Raw genomic sequence first — 18,950 nt, 5'->3', positions numbered from 1 at the left:
CGCCCCTCTTTCTCTCGTTTCTCGCCCCTCTTTCTCTCGTTTCTCGCCTCTCTTTCTCTCGTTTCTCGCCCCTCTTTCTCTCGTTTCTCGCCCCTCTTTCTCTCGTTTCTCGCCCCTCTTTCTCTCGTTTCTCGCCCCTCTTTCTCTCGTTTCTCGCCCCTCTTTCTCTCGTTTCTCGCCCCTCTTTCTGTCGTTTCTCGCCCCTCTTTCTGTCGTTTCTCGCCCCTCTTTCTGTCGTTTCTCGCCCCTCTTTCTGTTGTTTCTCGCCCCTCTTTCTGTCGTTTCTCGCCCCTCTTTCTCTCGTTTCTCGCCTCTCTTTCTCTCGTTTCTCGCCCCTCTTTCTCTCGTTTCTCGCCCCTCTTTCTCTCGTTTCTCGCCCCTCTTTCTCTCGTTTCTCGCCCCTCTTTCTCTCGTTTCTCGCCCCTCTTTCTCTCGTTTCTCGCCCCTCTTTCTCTCGTTTCTCGCCCCTCTTTCTCTCGTTTCTCGCCCCTCTTTCTCTCGTTTCTCGCCTCTCTTTCTCTCGTTTCTCGCCTCTTTCTCTCGTTTCTCGCCCCTCTTTCTCTCGTTTCTCGCCCCTCTTTCTCTCGTTTCTCGCCCCTCTTTCTCTCGTTTCTCGCCCCTCTTTCTCTCGTTTCTCGCCCCTCTTTCTCTCGTTTCTCGCCCCTCTTTCTCTCGTTTCTCGCCCCTCTTTCTCTCGTTTCTCGCCCCTCTTTCTCTCGTTTCTCGCCCCTCTTTCTCTCGTTTCTCGCCCCTCTTTCTCTCGTTTCTCGCCCCTCTTTCTCTCGTTTCTCGCCCCTCTTTCTCTCGTTTCTCCCCCTCTTTCTCTCGTTTCTCCCCCTCTTTCTCTCGTTTCTCCCCCCTCTTTCTCTCGTTTCTCCCCCCTCTTTCTCTCGTTTCTCCCCCTCTTTCTCTCGTTTCTCCCCTCTTTCTCTCGTTTCTCCCCCTCTTTCTCTCGTTTCTCCCCCTCTTTCTCTCGTTTCTCCCCCTCTTTCTCTCGTTTCTCCCCCCTCTTTCTCTCGTTTCTCCCCCCTCTTTCTCTCGTTTCTCCCCCTCTTTCTCTCGTTTCTCCCCCTCTTTCTCTCGTTTCTCCTCCCTCTTTCTCTCGTTTCTCTCGTTTCTCCCCCTCTTTCTCTCGTTTCTCCTCCCTCTTTCTCTCGTTTCTCTCGTTTCTCCCCCTCTTTCTCTCGTTTCTCCCCCTCTTTCTCTCGTTTCTCCCCCTCTTTCTCTCGTTTCTCCCTCCTCTTTCTCTCGTTTCTCCCCTCTCTTTCTCTCGGTTTCTCCCCCTCTCCCTTTCTCTCGTTTCTCCCCCTCTCCCTTTCTCTGGTTTCTCCCCCTCTCCCTTTCTCTGGTTTCTCCCCCTCTTCCTTTCTCTGGTTTCTCCCCCTCTCCCTTTCTCTGGTTTCTCCCCCTCTCCCTTTCTCTGGTTTCTCCTCCTCTCTTTCTCTTGGTTTCTCCTCCTCTCTTTCTCTTGGTTTCTCCTCCTCTCTTTCTCTTGGTTTCTCCTCCTCTCTTTCTCTTGGTTTCTCCTCCTCTCTTTCTCTTGGTTTCTCCCCCTCTCTCTTTCTCTTGGTTTCTCCCCCTCTCTCTTTCTCTTGGTTTCTCCCTCTCTCTCTTTCTCTTGGTTTATCCCACCCCCTCTTTCTCTTGTTCCTCCCCTCTCTCTTTCTCTTGGTTTCTCCCCCTCTCTTTCTCTTGGTTTCTCCCCCTCTCTCTTTCTCTTTGGTTTCTCCCCCTCTCTCTTTCTCTTTGGTTTCTCCCCCTCTCTCTTTCTCTTGGTTTCTCCCCCTCTCTCTTTCTCTTGGTTTATCCCACCCCTCTCTTTCTCTTGTTCCTCCCCTCTCTCTTTCTCTTGGTTTCTCCCCCTCTCTCTTTCTCTTGGTTTCTCCCCCTCTCTCTTTCTCTTTGGTTTCTCCCCCTCTCTCTTTCTCTTTGGTTTCTCCCCCTCTCTCTTTCTCTTGGTTTCTCCCCCTCTCTCTTTCTCTTGGTTTCTCCCCCTCTCTCTTTCTCTTGGTTTCTCCCCCTCTCTCTTTGTCTTGGTATCTCCCCTCACTCTTTCTCTTGGTTTCTCCCCCTCTCTCTTTCTCTTGGTTTCTCCCCCTCTCTCTTTCTCTTTGGTTTCTCCCCCTCTCTCTTTCTCTTTGGTTTCTCCCCTCTCTCTTTCTCTTGGTTTCTCCCCCTCTCTCTTTCTCTTGGTTTCTCCTCCTCTCTCTTTCTCTTGGTTTCTCCCCCTCTCTCTTTCTCTTGGTTTCTCCTCCTCTCTCTTTCTCTTGGTTTCTCCCCCTCTCTCTTTCTCTTGGTTTCTCCCCCTCTCCCTTTCTCTTGGTTTCTCCCCCTCTCCCTTTCTCTTGGTTTCTCCCCCTCTCCCTTTCTCTTGGTTTCTCCCCTCTCCCTTTCTCTTGGTTTCTCCCCCTCTCCCTTTCTCTTGGTTTCTCCCCCTCTCCCTTTCTCTTGGTTTCTCCCCCTCTCCCTTTCTCTTGGTTTCTCCCCCTCTCCCTTTCTCTTGGTTTCTCCCCCTCTCCCTTTCTCTTGGTTTCTCCCCCTCTCCCTTTCTCTTGGTTTCTCCCCCTCTCCCTTTCTCTTGGTTTCTCCCCCTCTCCCTTTCTCTTGGTTTCTCCCCCTCTCCCTTTCTCTTGGTTTCTCCCCCTCTCCCTTTCTCTTGGTTTCTCCCCCTCTCCCTTTCTCTTGGTTTCTCCCCTCTCCCTTTCTCTTGGTTTCTCCCCCTCTCCCTTTCTCTTGGTTTCTCCCCCTCTCCCTTTCTCTTGGTTTCTCCCCCTCTCCCTTTCTCTTGGTTTCTCCCCCTCTCCCTTTCTCTTGGTTTCTCCCCCTCTCCCTTTCTCTTTGTTTCTCCCCTCTCCCTTTCTCTTGGTTTCTCCCCCTCTCCCTTTCTCTTGGTTTCTCCCCCTCTCCCTTTCTCTTGGTTTCTCCCCCTCTCCCTTTCTCTTGGTTTCTCCCCTCTCCCTTTCTCTTGGTTTCTCCCCCTCTCCCTTTCTCTTGGTTTCTCCCCCTCTCCCTTTCTCTTGGTTTCTCCCCCTCTCCCTTTCTCTTGGTTTCTCCCCTCTCCCTTTCTCTTGGTTTCTCCCCCTCTCCCTTTCTCTTGGTTTCTCCCCCTCTCTCTTTCTCTTGGTTTCTCCCCCTCTCTCTTTCTCTTGGTTTCTCCCTCCTCTTTCTTTCTCTTGTTTCTCCCTCCTCTTTCTTTCTCTTGTTTCTCCCTCCTCTTTCTTTGTCTTGTTTCTCCCTCCTCTTTCTTTGTCTTGTTTCTCCCTCCTCTTTCTTTCTCTTGTTTCTCCCTCCTCTTTCTTTCTCTTGTTTCTCCCTCCTCTTTCTTTCTCTTGTTTCTCCCTCCTCTTTCTTTCTCTTGTTTCTCCCTCCTCTTTCTTTCTCTTGTTTCTCCCTCCTCTTTCTTTCTCTTGTTTCTCCCTCCTCTTTCTTTCTCTTGTTTCTCCCTCCTCTTTCTTTCTCTTGTTTCTCCCTCCTCTTTCTTTCTCTTGTTTCTCCCTCCTCTTTCTTTCTCTTGTTTCTCCCTCCTCTTTCTTTCTCTTGGTTTCTCCCGCTCTTTTTCTTTTTCCTGATTCTCCATTTGCGTCCCACAAATTTTAGTATCAAATCAACTATAACCATCATGGATTTTTTTTTTTCTCACTGCAGGACTCAAGGTTTAATTTCTTCACCCATGACCATACCTTCCCCACTCTCCTCTCCTTTACCGTGCCCTCCTGGGCACGAGCCACCCCCTCCACCCATACCTCCTCCTCCTGTACCAGAAGATCAGTATGATCTACCTCCACCACCAGCCTTCATGTAAGTGCTTCCCCCCACCACCCCTCCCACCCTCGCTCTGGATTAGAGATCTAATACTGTCACTATACTTCACTTCCAAACCAAGTTGAACATAAACACACCGCCACTAATTTATTTGTTCGTTTTCTTAACTTGACTATATAATTGTCGATCATTCTGTTCTTGTTGTGTTATTCTTATTTTTAACTTCACTTTGTTGTAACATCCTGACCCTGTCTACAGAGCGATCTCGGCGTGCATCCCTCCATCCGTCCATCCGTCTGTCTGCCCGTGTGACTATATGTCTATTATTTACATACTATTGGAATGTACCTTTCGACCCTTTAGACTGCTGAGACCCCTTAGAACTTTGAAGACCCTCTAAGACCCTGAGGACTCTGAAGAAGCAGAAGACCCCCAAATAACCCAAGACTGAAAATCCCAAAGATCACCAAAGAAGCCAAGACCCCTGAGGACCCAAAAGAACCCTAAGACCCTTAAGACCCCTTTGACCTTAATACTATTTTGACCCCTTTACACCCTTCAGACAGGTTAGACAGCTTAGGCCCTTGACCACTTCGACCACTTGGACCATCTTGTATCACAAATTAAATTTCGAATCAATATAACATCACCAATATTACAAATAAATTTGTAGAAAAGAAATGTTGGGTGGTCGCTAGACTACCGTTATTCTCAGGTTTTCTGTCTATGTCTGTCTGTTTGTATGTAATGGACAGCTCTGGAGGCCAGAAGAGTCGACCTATTTTGATGAAACTTGACTGGTAGGTTCATACCAGGGTCTCGTATGCTTTTGAGCACCGTTGCTATGGACACCACCGCTGTCTAGCAATGGGACTTTGAATTTTTTGAAAAAAACCGAAAAAAAAAATCGAAAATCAAAAATCGGCTTCCATGCTTTTATGCGCACTATAATCAACCTCTTTGTCAATTATTTTCAGCCTGATTCATCAAAAATTGTATGACTAGTATGCAATTATATAGCGACCACCCATGCCGCCTCCCGGCTTGTTTGTATTATGATTGGTGTAAATCATGCCAACACAGCAAATCTGTGACATCAATCTCTGCAACGACGTGTGGAGACGTGTGTGCAGTGAGCCGAACCACGCTAGTTACCTCCACCACCGAAGGTGAAGGAGGTTATGTTTTTACCCCTTTCTGCCTGCTTGTTTTTTTATTTGTCTGTGTACAGGATTGTCTGTGTCTGTGTACACTGAGCCAACACCAGGCTAGGCCTGATATATTCTCATGGATCAGACATTACGTGGCAGAGGTATGCGCTCTACCGAGTGCCCTTCTAGTTCTCAATAAATTCATCACATCATTGAGCATCTATATCATATGTATGCACTTGATTTTATTTTTAATTATGATTGTTTCATCCTTAACTGTTGTTTATTATTTGGACTGTTAATTTATGTCTGAGACTAGAAATATTACTTGTGTTTGTTGTGTTTCATAGAGTTGTATCATTTCAGTCAGTTTGTGGGGTTTTTTTGCAAGTTTGTTCAGGTGTTTTTGGAGATTGAGCAATGGTGTGTTAAACCAACTGTAACATTGTAGGAGGCATAGATTGACTATCATTTGGAACTGTTGTTCATGATAATTTCAATATTAATAACAAACATCACAAAGAACTCAAATCATTAAACCTGCCATGTATCTTCACTCCCTCCCCCCCCCCCACCTTCATCCTCCTTTCCCTTCACCTTTTTTTCCTCCAGAGACTACGAAGAAAACTTTCCTCCTCCCTACCCTCCCCCTCCTCCCATTACTGGAATACCTTTTCCTCCCTCGGGTTCTCCACCTCCCCCTCCCCCTCCCCCTCTCCCGGGGAATTTAGGGTTTCCTATTCCACCTCCTCCTCCACCACCACCACTCTCTCAGTCTTCCTCTGCATCTGCTTTTCCTATCCCCCCACCTCCTCCTCCCCCATCTCTTGATTCTTTTCCCCCGGTTCCTGCTCCTGAAGCCCCTGGCCCGGTTTCTCCCCAACCAGCTGCACCCCCTTTGGCTGATGGACGAAGTGATCTTTTGATGGCAATTCGTCAAGGTCAGTGGTTCGCCGGTTTCTTTTTCAGTCCAATCACCTGACAAATGTTGCATTGTATTCAAACTGTGCACTTGCGTTTGGGGATTATTTCTTTAATTATTATTCCTCGACGAGTATTCCACAATTGTAGTGAATGCAATGAGGGTAATTTGCCAGGCGATTCGTACAATGCAGCGACGCGCTGCTCTGGCGCATGCTCCCATACCTGACCTGAACTGAATGATGGTAACTTTATACGACTTTGTCAATGAACAATTCGTTGATTAGGAACTGCAGGATGTCTCGCTTTGTGGCATGCTTGCCAATAAGTTGTCTTGTTTGGTTTTCATCACCGATGAGATAAAACCTAACTACAAACTTCCATTCTGATGCAGTGCCAGAAACTGGGCTGTGACTCGGGGCATGCTATTCTTCACATGGGAACATAAAGCTGGTTGTCCCATCTTAATTGATGTTGGTGTTAAAGATATCTCTTTGTCTTTCAAAAAGAGGAAAGACCCTGGCCAAATTCCCTGCTTTGAGATGTTAACAGAAGGGGGATGTTAAATTTGATTGTCATCTATCTATAATTCCAGCAATCTCTGTGTGTCTCTGGGTGTGTCTGTGACCGCTGTTTCTCAACAACCACTAGTCCGATCTAATTGAAACTTGCCAGGTATATTGCTGGGGACCTGAGTATGTGCCTTTTCAAGGTTTGATATTAATCGGACAAGTGGTTCCCAAGTTATGGCCATTTATTTACCAAACCAATGACAGGACACGTTGCTGCGTAGGCGTGGCTGTTGGGGAAGAGATCCTCAGCTGCGTTCCCCATTACGGGTTACAACGTACGGACTTCTGGATAGTGATGACTTGCTGTATTCAAATAATTTCTCGATTTCTTATGCACATTTATCGATAAACACAATGCCCCAATCCAGTCGTCATTTATGAGAGCGAAGGAACGGCCTGTGTGGTTGTTTGAAAGTTATTTTTTATGCACGTACGGCCATGCACGCATGGGCACGTGAGAGTGAAGGAACGGCCTGTGTGGTTGTTGTTTATGGCACGCAGTTTGAAAAGTTTTTTTATTTGTTGTTTCTTTTACACGTACGGCCACACACGTGCGGGCACGCACTAGTATGTGAAAATTGAGTTGCTGTAGTATATAGAAGATGAGTCAATTGCTGGAGTAAGACTAGCGACTTCATAGAATGCGTTACCCCACCCAGATTTCAAGTATCTACTTCAATTTAAGTAAAATAATGATTTTAAAGATCATTATAAAAAATCCCGGAAGTTTAGCTCAAGTGAAGCAGTGTTATACATCACCCTTGCATACCACCTTGCGTAGCATGTCCAAGTACTGCTAAATTGAAGGGTTTTGAAAGTGACAAGAAGGTGATTTGTGTTCTACAGTGTTCAAGTATATAATTCAATTTATAATACAGTGGAATCTGGATAATAAGTGTATGCTTGAATATATGCGCATATGAAAAATAAGTGCGCATGGGCCTCCCTTTTTGATTTCTCTATTAAATAAGCTCATATAATGCTTTGAAAACTGAAAATATTATCAACTCAAACATGACAGTATTTCGTGTTTTATTGGTACATAAACGTTAAGTCTGAATTCCTCACACATCTGGTACTGGTACTTACAAGAGTTGTACGTTCAAAACAACATTATTCATCAAGGATGTTTTTTGACGAGGGTCGTAAAAGGGTGCATTGCGACGTATTACGACGTTTTACGACCCTTTTTGATAGAGTTGTAAAACAACGTTTTTCATCACAATCAAAATGGACATGGCAGTGAAGCATTGATCATAAACCCATGAAAAGAAGATTAAGATTATCGCGTTTTACAACTCTTGTAAGAAACAGTCACAGATGTATCAGAAATTCAGACTTAACATGGGGACTTTGAACAATTATTGCCTCGTTCTTCACCATTAGCATCAGAGTGCGAAAGGTTCGAGGAAGATGGGGAGCGGAAGACGGAGCTTTTACCCTGACATGGAAAACGAACTTGTTATGCCGTTTAAACAGATACGTGCTCAAGGACTGAAAAAAAAGTGGATTTAGAATTTGTTTCCGAGGTACGGACAATTAAAATTGCAATGATGTAAATACTGACATCTATGCAACCAATCTGAAGAACATTTTCCATTATAAGCACATGTCATGGATTTTTGAATACAAGTGCATATGTGCTCCACTAAATCTAAAAATTGGTGCATACGCTTATTATCCAGATTCTACTGCATTATAAAAGTTGTATAAATAAATCGATTCAGATTTTACTGTCGTTGACGCAGTATCTATTGCACCACCTTATCTAACACATTACATTAGTTATTCGTCCCTGTTGTTTGTGTCCTTTATGACATCATTAAAAACAATAAGTTTCCTGTTTGGAATGATTTTCAATTTTGTTTGACTGCCAGGGAAGCATTCAGAGTAAAATATAACATCCCACCCTCCCTGCCTGCACATGGGTGATTGGGATGAATTCAGAGCCAAAGTATGGTCAAACTGCAGATTTGTCTTCTGATTCATGTTCAAAATATGACATTCAATTTAAATAAGTTGTTCCTCGATCATAAAATGATGTTTACAGACAGACAGAAACGGACGGACGGACATGAACCAATTGCTTCACCTTGCTTTTCACTTTGTGTGAGCAGGGTAATAATCGGGGTGTAGATAGACCATAGGCCCGATGGTCCAAATGGCATTAAGGAAATCGGAGTCAGGGGAGGGGTGGGGGGAGTGACCCCCCCCACCCCAATAAAAAGTATTTGCTTTCTTCTCTGAATCTACACACACAATTCCGATGAAACGACCACAACCTTCATTACCCGTGATGTACCGTCTTTTCACGACATTAAAAAAAATTGCGGCCATAACATGGTTCATTGGTGCATTTTGCTGATTCCGTCCCATGTTGACTTCCTTCTCAGTATCATCATTCTACCAGGGGTATTCCCCTAGTTTTTATCTTGCCAAAACGAAGTTTTTGCAAGATATGTTAGTCAGCTTGTATGTTTGTTTTTTTTTGTTGTTTGTTTGTCTGTAATCACGTATAAAAAATTCTGCAGAGCACAGTTATCATTGGAAATTTTTGTAACTTCGCATATCAGAGGACTTTCGACGTCCCTTTCAGTGCACAAAATTTTGAAGGTCAAGGTCACTTTGTCGCAAATCAGGGGAGTCGGCGAAACCCTTATTTTTTGAGTAATTTTGATCGGATCGTCTTCAAACTTCATGGGAATATAGTTCATGGTCTGGCGCTCAGCTGATTAATTTTTGGTGGCGATTGACCTTGACCTTCATGGTTAGCGCCTGAGGTCAAACATATTTGACCCCAAGGTCAAATTTTCAAGTTTTAGGAACCATATCGTGTAGTACCTCAAATTGAACACCTCGATGAGTGCTTTCCAGATATGTCAAGCTTGAGACATTATGATGTCATTTGGTGACGTTTTGAGGCAAACACATTTTTCATGGTTACTCTGTAGAACGATTCTCATCGGAATCTCTCGTAGGCAGATATTCCTCAAGGAGTCGCTCCTGTTGGATGGCAGCTCTGTTCATCTCAGTGTGACCTTAAATAAGTCACACGTGGTCACCTTTTGGCAAGATACGGGTCACCCTGCAGGTGACATTGGTTTATTTTTTTTATATTCTGTCTGCCTGTCTGGCAATCAAACAAAACTGAAATTCATTCCAAACAGGAAACTTACTGTTTTTTAAGAACCTCAGAAAGGACACAAACAACAGGCATTAATAACTTGTGTGATATGTTAGATTGGGTGGTGTTAAAGTGGTGCATCAACAGTAGTAAACTTCGGGATTTTTTTTTTCTACAACCTTTACCATCTTTATTTTATTAGTCCCCGTTGAACTACGTCCAAAACGGGGGCTCATGGATCGGGTCTCTTCAGCGTAGTCCTAACCCTCATGGAACCCTAACCCTAACCCTAACAGCATGTCAATTGAATTATATACTTGAACACTGTCGAATACACTTCGCCTTTTTGGCACTTTCAAAACCCTTCCGTTTAGCAGTACTTTGACAAAAATATTACGGCATTTTACGTCAACATGACCAATTAAATTTGCCCTTCGTAAACCCCACCCATGTCCTTGTTTTTCAAGACAGTGTGGGGTAATGTGTTCTGTGAACTCTTTAGTTCATTGTGTTTTTAATGAAAAAATTAATTCCCTAAGGGTTTGCTTTAAACTGAGCATACTGATAGCAGAATATGAGTAATCAATGCACTGATGATTAAATAGCATAGGTTGATGAAAAAACAAGCACCTTGATAGGCAGAATATCAAGTACAAATATTTAATGAGTATGTTGTTTAAACTTCATTGGTTACATAAAGAAATGGATCCATGTCTATTTGTGCAAATTCCATTGTAACTTTGCAGGGGGCCTTTCCTCTCATCTCCACTCCTCCCCCCTTTGTTTACTGGTGATTTCACATGTCTAGTTAACTAAGGGACGGGGAAAGGAGGGGAAGTGATATCCTTTAAAAAGCATTTTTATTTGAATGTGAATATATAATCAATTTCAGCCTTCTTGTTTTATTGTATTTCATTTCCATTTTCATTTGTATATTTTTCTTCCATCAGCACTAGCATGCTATGGTTTTGTTTATTTTATGCTCCACAGGCTTCCAACTGAAGAAAGTTGAGGAGGCTAACCGGGGAGGCCAAGCAGAGCCCGCGAACGACGTGGCAGCCATCTTGGCACGCCGAATCGCAGTAGAATTTAGCGACTCAGAGAGCAGCTCGGATGCAGAAGAATGGTCGGACTAGTTTAACGGCGACCCGAGAGTCCAACCAGGTGGTAATTAAGGGGCCACTCTAGTTGCTCAGGGAAATGCTCTGAAGGAAACGAAGGAGTTGGCTATCCTTTCTCCAGCCAAATCGAAGTATTCAGTGAACGGTCGATATCCATCTGCTTACCAATTAATTTTGGTACTTCCTACTAACAACAAAGCAACAATCTTCAATCTATTTGAGATTATTATTATTAAAAACAAAAAGCTCTACTTTTATTTGTCTGCAACAAAAGGTTTAAAACCGATTTAAAAAAAAAAAAAAAAAAAAATTAAAATGCGCAGTATTGTTAGAAATCTTGCAATTTTTATTCATATTTAGTGACAAATACATGTGAATTATGGCCTCCACATCCATCAAATCAAAGTAGTGAACAAAGTTGTAAACATCAGCTATCCGATTATGAAAGAAACTAATCAATTTCTTACGAACACGATACCTTGTACCTGTGGCTCACAGACCCTTAGTGGGGTCCACCAGGCAGTTGGTGAGAGTTGAGGGGAAAAAAAATTTAATTGGCCTCCCTGAAAATGACATCACACCCTGCGACTTGCCGCACATCAGAAGAAACCAGTTCATCCGACTTGAGTCGTAATTTTGTTGCTGTGATAGTCGTATGTCACTGTCATATCATTATCGGAGCAGTATGTCACTATTCTGTTCCAAACTATGATAGTCGCACGTCACTGATGGCATATCACGATGATAGTCGTAAGTAACTGTGATGTGATATATCACGACGATAGTCGTACCCATTGATCCGCAGAATCTCCGCAGGGTCGGAAGTGGATCCACACACCCAAGACTGTAAGGAACCACTGCTCTACACCAATGTTTGTGGCACAGCCGCAAAATAATCTTTACCGACTTATTTCGTATTTTCATTGAGGTTCCTGAGATTTCTCTCAATTTGTTAACTTTGATCGCTTTCGTAACCTGATTTCCGTTATCAAAGGTTGGCAGCTACATGTTAAATCCATTTGCAGTGCAAGTAGGATTGATTAGGCAGTTGTTATAACTATTTAAATAACCTAGCTCTGGCTAAGGTAGAACGAGATGCATAAACCTGCAAGGAATGAGCACCGTCGGGGAATATCCAATAAATGGTAGATTGTGAAAAGGATTCGTCAAACTGTAACTATAGAGCTGTGGGTGAAGTTGGAAGGATACGAGATTGGGGGAACTTGAAAAAAAGAAAAAGGTTCCGGAGGAGGAAAAGGAAATGAGATGAGCAGGGTGAGAGTGAGAAACATGTTAAGAGTAGAGTTTGCTTTGAAGAGGTTGAGCGCGTATGTTCATGGGGAGAGGACGGGAGTCATTCAGGGAAGTTGACTGTCTTTCCACGTTTATGACAATCATAACTGACATTGCTGCATGATGTCTAACGATGATTTTTGTATCGGTTATTAATGTATGGGATTTGCCCTGATGATAAATGGTGTTGAGGGATGTGTTCCGGTGGGTTGGAATGCCTGACTTTTTGGGCAGCTATAAGACGGTGGTGAAGTTAGGAAACGTTCTCTGCACTTGCTGTTGTCGTTGTTGTCGTCGTTGTTGTTGTCACCGGTAACTTGAGAGTCATTGGATGAACCGCAAATGCCTTGGCACTTAAACTTTTTTTTTCTTTTATCGAGTCCCAACCCTTTACTTGCTATTTCTCTGCAATTGAATTGAGGGACAAATTATTTGGAAAACCAAAGAGTATTCCAACCTGCTGCGGTGAAGCTTCACTGGAAGAAAAGGAAAATACCCTTGATTTTACTTCATCGGAAAGAAAGGGTGACATTAATTCTGCAATCGGCATTACTGAATGTGGTTGCTGTAACCACAAACTGTTATGCGAGTGTGCACTGAGACTTTTGCTTCAATAAAATTGCTTTCATCTCGCTCGACTGTTATTTACAGGTTCTAAATGTATTAAACTTGGCCCCGATGTTTTTCTTTTGTGTGTATCTATATTTCTATCTATATCCTGGATTATCATAGCAGACGATTCTATCTACATCCTGGAGACATTTGATCATTTGAACTCGTGTCCATAATGTTCACCCCGCTGTGTCCTTCTCCCCCTCCCCATGTTCTCATTCTTCCCCATCTTTTATGTTGTCCCTCTACCCACCTGTTAGTGTGTCCCCTCCCCCACATCCACTTCCACCTATTTCCACTGTTCTTTTTGTTCTGTTATGTCTTGGTCCTTTCTGTTCTCGATCCTCCACGATCATGATGTCTTTATAAAAAAAAAAAATACTTCACACCCCCTCCCTATCTCCTTTTCGTTAAATCAGTTTTCCTTTTTGCCTTTGCCAGGAGAGTGGACATCAGTGTTTTATTAGCTCTGCCACCGAAGGTGAAGGAGGTTGTTTTCACCCCTCTCTGTCTCTTTGTGTCTGTGTGCAGGATATTTCAAAAAGTTGTGGACAGATTCAGACAAAACTTGGTGGACACATTGGGTGTGTGACCACAACGAATAGATTCGATTTTGGTGAAGATCCGAATCCAGATCTCGATACGAGAATTAATTCATTTCTAAAGTGATGCTTCACCATTCAGAGATCTGGCTAAAAATGATATATAGCACGATATTTCAAAAAATGTATTGGATCAGATATGTTCTCGTGGATCAGGTATTACGTGACAGAAGTATGCGCTATACCGAGTGCCCTTGTAGTTATAGTTAGAGTTCAGTGAGTGGCCTGGGTATCCAGCTGGAGGCCTCGGATCATTCGTCTCATCACCAGTGAGCTAACTATTTGAGCCTGAAGAGTACCAGGATGAAAGGCAGCCGGCATGTTAACCAGTAAGCTTCCATGAGCTAAGTAAGAACCTCTGGCCGAGTTATTTGGAGAGGACACAATATATCATGCCCACGAGCCTCAAAACTATTTATGGTTTCCTGGAGTCATTATAACACTCTAGTGATGGTGGTATAAACCTGAATTTTAAGAGATTGAGAGGGGTCGGAGGTAGTGAGGTGAGTAATGTTTCATTTGCACGACGGAGGATTTCATTCCAATGGGTGTAATTGACTGGAAGCATGTTGAGCCATGATCATAGCTGACCTGCGGACAATGTGGTTTCTTAACCGTACGAGCGTGCCATTAGCAATTGTAGGCCTGTTCCCAAGGAGGGCGTCAGGAGTTCAGTATTCGCGCCACTTTTCCTAATACGGGACGGGGATAGCAGCTGCGCTAAAGTGTGATTGAACATGGTTTTGTGTATTCTTTCTTAATGCTAGTTGAGCCTTTGTATTCTCTTCTTCCCAAAGGCACGGTCAAGCAACTCTTCAATCCCGAAAGAGCACCAAGCCTGTAAGGGGGTGGGTTTCACGATGTCAGCAATTTTGTCTTCCTTGCTGTTACAGTGGGCGGTGACCATGATAACCGAGGGCTGAGAATGTGATGGCATTACTCTTTTAATTAACTTTTCCAATTCCTGGGATGAGACTGTAAAGGCCTCACCGCAATGTGATGTAATAGTTATAGTATCCGCTCCCAGTCTGGGAGGGCTGCAGTTTTTACCCAGACCGAGTCATACCAGACTTTAGAAATGGTCCGTGCTGATTCTTCGCTTTATGCTCAACACTTAATTCAGGACTTTGCACAGACAAGCAACCATAGGTTGGCATTCACAGCACAGGCTTTTTGGGCCGAAAGGCCTCCTTGTGTTGTCCTTCCTTGTAAGGGAACTCATATCAACGTTTGACCCAGTTTATGGCGGAGTGTCTTTGCGGACGAAGATGACGCTTGAGATGTTCCGATACAGGAACATTTCACAAATGTAAATAAGGCAGAAGTGCACATGAGCACGGACTGTTGAGACTGAAGCACAAGGCCTGTTGCTGTCACATTGCAGACAGGCTGGTGGCCTCTGTGTTTTTTGTATTTCATCACATCTTCTCCAGTATAGCTCCTTCTGCTCTATCAGCTCTCTGACCCTCCACATCTCCTCCAGGATGCACACATTATTCCTGTAACCCCCTTGTGGCCAAAATCCCCAAATCCAGGCTTACTGCAACCTCTACCCTTTTTTTCTCTTTCTTCTCCCTTTGGGGGAACCGCCTCCCAGAGACTTCAACCCCACTCTTCACTCCACAGGTGCAAGTCGTCGATGCCCCGCCGTCTCATGTCATCCCCATCCATACCTGTGATCTTATTTTTGTTTTAACCCATCTGAACCCAACTCTCTTATTTCCAAGTTACCATGTTTCTTTTAGTCTCCTCTCTCCTCTTTTGCTGTTCATTCATTCCCTTGCTTGTGCCCATCCGTGGCCCCACTTTCAGGATATTGCCTTAAATATACCCTCTGTTTCCTCAATCTTCCACTAGCCGAGGTGTGCGTGCGTGCGTGCGAGCGTGCGAGTTGCACCCATTGTTTGGACAGTTTGCCTGACTCTGCCCATAATTTTGATACTTTGGCCGCCATGTTGGTGCTTACTTATCTTCGGAGCTGTCATATTCGCAATCGCCTTGTCCTTCCTGTACGGTTTCCTTTCAATGCAAAGCGACATTTAAATGGATTTTGAGCCAATAGGTGTCACGGGCTTTGTGAAGTTAGGCCTCAGCGATTGAGGCAGTGGTCTGTAGCTTTATACACCGCCCAAATAACTGCGGAATTCTCTTCAGCAGGGCTTCTATCTATCTATCTGTAAACGTGGTACCATTGGAAAACGAATAATCAATTTACTGGGAACCAAATTTTTGAATATTTTAAAACGTCCGTTTAGTTAAAAAAAAAAGCCTTTTCCGTGGGATTTGCTCTCCCGCCTCCACCCCTGGGTCAGGGCAGCGACAAGTCATGGAAACACGAGTCATGAGCGACGTCGAGCTGAACATGACGAAGACCATCAATACATGTGCCTCATTATATGACGAATATCAAGGGAAAAGGAATAAGTAGTGGTGCTATTGTTTTTGATTTTTCACGTCACAATTGCACATGTAAGTTCATTCACAGCAAAAATGTAATTGGCCACGTGTGTGTGTGTGTGTGTGTGTGTGTGTGTGTGTGTGTGTGTGTGTGTGTGTGTGTGTGTGTGTGTGTGTCCCTATAGGAGTGTGACACAATCACCCTACAGGTAATGTGCTCGTACAAATAAATTTCGCTCGTTGCTCAGGTCGGTTGAAAGTGAAAGATAGAAAGAATGGCAATTTGATATCCAATTGGGATAAAGAACGGTTTAACAAGCTCAAATGAGCTCAGATCCTCGTCCTCTTAATGATGACATCATAAAAACGAATTTGACGTCATTGTGATGTATCAGGTTTGCGATAAATTATCTGTGCTAATGCCCGGCTTGATTCCCGCAAACAAAATTCAAACAGCTTGCCTAGTTTCGGAGATAATGGTAGAGGCCATTTCCATTAGCGGCGATATTATGACGTCAACTTTTTTTCTAGGAAGAATTTCCAAAATCGGAGATGGTTACTGCCTGCGCGTGGGCTTTCTGCATATACATGGCAAGTTTCACGAAGATCCGATGAAAACTATGGGTTGTGAAACAAAAAATGTCAAAAAATAGGAATGACATCATAAAAATTGATATGACGTCATGGTGATTTATCATATGTGCGGTAATTCATCTCTACTAATGCCCTGTTCGATTCCCGCAAACAGAATTCAAAAGCTTGCCTAGTTTCGGAGATAATTTTTTCGACGATTTCCATTAGCGGTGATATTTTGACGTCATAACTTATTTTCTCGGAGGAATTTTCAAAATCGGAGATGGTTACTGTCTGCGCAGGGTATTTTTACATATGTATTTGCCAAGTTTCAGGAAGTTTCGATGAAAACTGGAGGCTGTGAAACAAAAAAGTCCACAAGAAGAAGATGAAGAACAACAACGTGAGTAAGACTTCGAGATCCTCCACGAGGATCTAAATTTTTTTTTTTTATTGTTGAAGAATGTAAAACTGCAGAGAGGGGAAATTTTTGATGTGATTGACGTGTAACGCAAGCCGAAGTGAGTTGAGGAGCAGGGAATGGATGAGAACTGGAGATGTGAGTGTGGAGAAAGTGTTGGTGGGTGTGTGTGTGTGTGTGTGTGTGCAAATTTTAATAAGAAAAAGTTTGAAATCCTGTTTGCTGAGAAAGCTTGGGGGCTTTGTGCCAGCAGCACTCAATGCTGTTAAGAGTGTGCTCGCGCGTGAGTGATGGAAATTCTCGAGTGAGTGAGTGAGAGCATTGTGGAGGAGCCCGGGAGGATTGGTCGGAGGGCGGATGGACGTTGGTTGTTCAATCCAATGAGAACACGCATGAGATTTTGCATGAAGCTTTTATTGTAAACTGCATTTTTGGAGAATACAGGAAGGCATTGTGCATGATGACCGTTCCATCGTCATGACTGGTAAGCATTGCTCTTGAAAGACCATTTTGGAGTACGTTGTGGTCATTCAAGCGGCAAGATGGTACAACTGGAAGCCTTTCGGACTTTTATTCCTTTCCCAGCTGGAGACTGAAAAGCGATTGTTCGGAACCCTTTTGATGGTCAGAATCCCGTCATTTTGTTCTCATTTCTGTCGTGCATATGCGCCAAGCAGCTTGAAGCAGTTTTGTTACAGTGTGTGGGGGGGTTTCCAAGAGGAAGGCGGAGAAGAATGTTGGGGTTGTAGCGATGTCGTCATAATAGGAGCTTGTGTTCTCTGACGTCATTATCTGTAGAGAACAAACATGCGACGGAAATTTATGGTTTCTAATATTATCTTGAATGATGGTAAGTTGTCATCTTTGACATTCATGAACATATGGTAATAGAAAGGGAGTGGGTTCGAGATGTTGAGCAGATTGAAAAACTATTTGTGATATAGCGGCCACCTACCCTCCCAATAAGCCTGGTGTTGGCTTAACGCTTAAGGTGGCTGAGTTAACATCTTAGGGTCCTGAGTTTGAGCCCTTGACTTGCGTTGAAATGACACCAGGTGGTTTGACTCAGCCTGTCATCCTTCCGAGGTCGGTAAAATGAGTATAAGCTCATTGAGGTCATCAGCTGCTCGAGTATAACGTGCTGGAGTGGCGACCCGTCTACGGCTGTACTCCTCAGCTGCCCTCTGCACCTCATGGCATGAAAGGAATGGTTACCCTCCCAATAACAATATACAGAGAGTCCCTCCTAGCATTCAGGGTGTACGAGTGCAACGTCCCATGATGGTTTCACCTGCAACAATAAGGTGAATTTTTTTTTTATATATATATGTATATATTTTTATTTTTAACATTTCATCTTGTGGGGTTTTCATTGAGAATTCAGCTTGGTGCATTATGGGTGGAAGGAGAATGCAGGTTTATATATTTCACGATGTCTTTCTCCGGTATTGTACACCGCTCCTTCCCAATTCCATATCCTGGTGATGTATGACGCCATCGCCGGGTGTCAAAAGAAGGGAGTCCTCAGGTTTCACTTCATTTGTATTCTTGTTTGTCTGGGCGATCATCTCTGCCATCCTTTGAGATAGAAAGCTGTAATTTGGGGACAAAATGAAGATGTTCTTCCACAAAAACTGTTATTATCTTGCCAAAACGAAGTTTTTGCAAGATATGTGAGTCAGCTTGTATGTTTTTTTAAATTTTTTTAATTTTTTTGTTTGTCTGTAATCACGCATAAAAATTCTGCAGAGCACAGTTATCATTGGAAATTTTTGTAACTTCGCATATCAGAGGCCTATAGAGGTCCCTTTCAGCGCATAAAATTTTGAATGTCAAAGGTCAAGGTCACTTTGTCGCAAATCAGGGGAGTCGACGAAACCCTTATTTTTTGAGTAATTTTAATCGAATCATCTCAAAACTTTAAGGGAATGTAGTATATGGTCTGGCGCTCAGCTGATTAATTTTTGGTGGCGATTGGCCTTGACCTTCATGTGTTTTATTTTATTTATTTTTTTTGTCTGTAATCATGTATAAATCACTCTGCAGAGCACAGTTATCATGGGAAATTTTTGTAACTTCGCAGATCAGAGGCCTATAGAGGTCCCTTTCAGCGCATAAAATTTTGAAGGTCAAGGTCAAAGGTCAAGGTCACTTTGTCGCAAATCAGGGGAGTCGACGAAACCCTTATTTTTTGAGTAATTTTAATCAAATCATCTCCAAACTTTAAGGGAATGTAGTGTATGGTCTGGCGCTCAGCTGATTAATTTTGGTGGCGATTGGCCTTGACCTTCATGGTTAGCGCCTGAGGTCAAACATATTTGACCCCAAGGTCAAATTTTCAAGTTTTAGGAACCATATCGTGTAGTACCTCAAATTGAATACCTCGATGAGTGCTTTCAAG

The 18,950-nt window shown here is 43.5% G+C and overlaps 2 protein-coding genes across 3 annotated transcripts in view; one reads left to right on the top strand and one right to left on the bottom strand.

Annotated features, from left to right (window-relative positions):
• Positions 1-12,577, top strand: part of LOC147009764 (actin-binding protein WASF3-like) — a 37,106-nt gene extending 24,529 nt beyond the window's left edge. For both annotated transcript variants that reach the window (XM_085860817.1, XM_085860818.1), the window contains exons 7-9: positions 3,646-3,798; positions 5,526-5,854; positions 10,521-12,577. In XM_085860817.1, the coding sequence (XP_085716943.1) occupies positions 3,646-3,798; positions 5,526-5,854; positions 10,521-10,666 (628 nt within the window). In that variant the 3' untranslated portion in view covers positions 10,667-12,577. The remainder of the gene's footprint in view (positions 1-3,645; positions 3,799-5,525; positions 5,855-10,520) is intronic.
• Positions 12,578-16,944: 4,367 nt separating this feature from the next.
• The window catches only part of LOC147009763 (matrilin-1-like), a 56,197-nt gene continuing 54,191 nt past the window's right edge, over positions 16,945-18,950 (bottom strand). Inside the window, exon 12 of the mRNA XM_085861208.1 lies at positions 16,945-17,341. The gene's annotated coding sequence lies outside the window, so the exon portion shown is untranslated. The remainder of the gene's footprint in view (positions 17,342-18,950) is intronic.

The sequence above is a fragment of the Eptatretus burgeri genome, chromosome 17 (genome assembly GCF_056783735.1).
Source record: "Eptatretus burgeri isolate ZD-2024b chromosome 17, Ebu_testis_v1, whole genome shotgun sequence".
In the NCBI taxonomy this organism is placed as follows: Eukaryota; Metazoa; Chordata; class Myxini; order Myxiniformes; family Myxinidae; genus Eptatretus; species Eptatretus burgeri.
The sequence above is the reverse complement of the archived record's forward strand: the minus strand, read 5'-3'. Positions and strand labels throughout refer to the sequence as shown.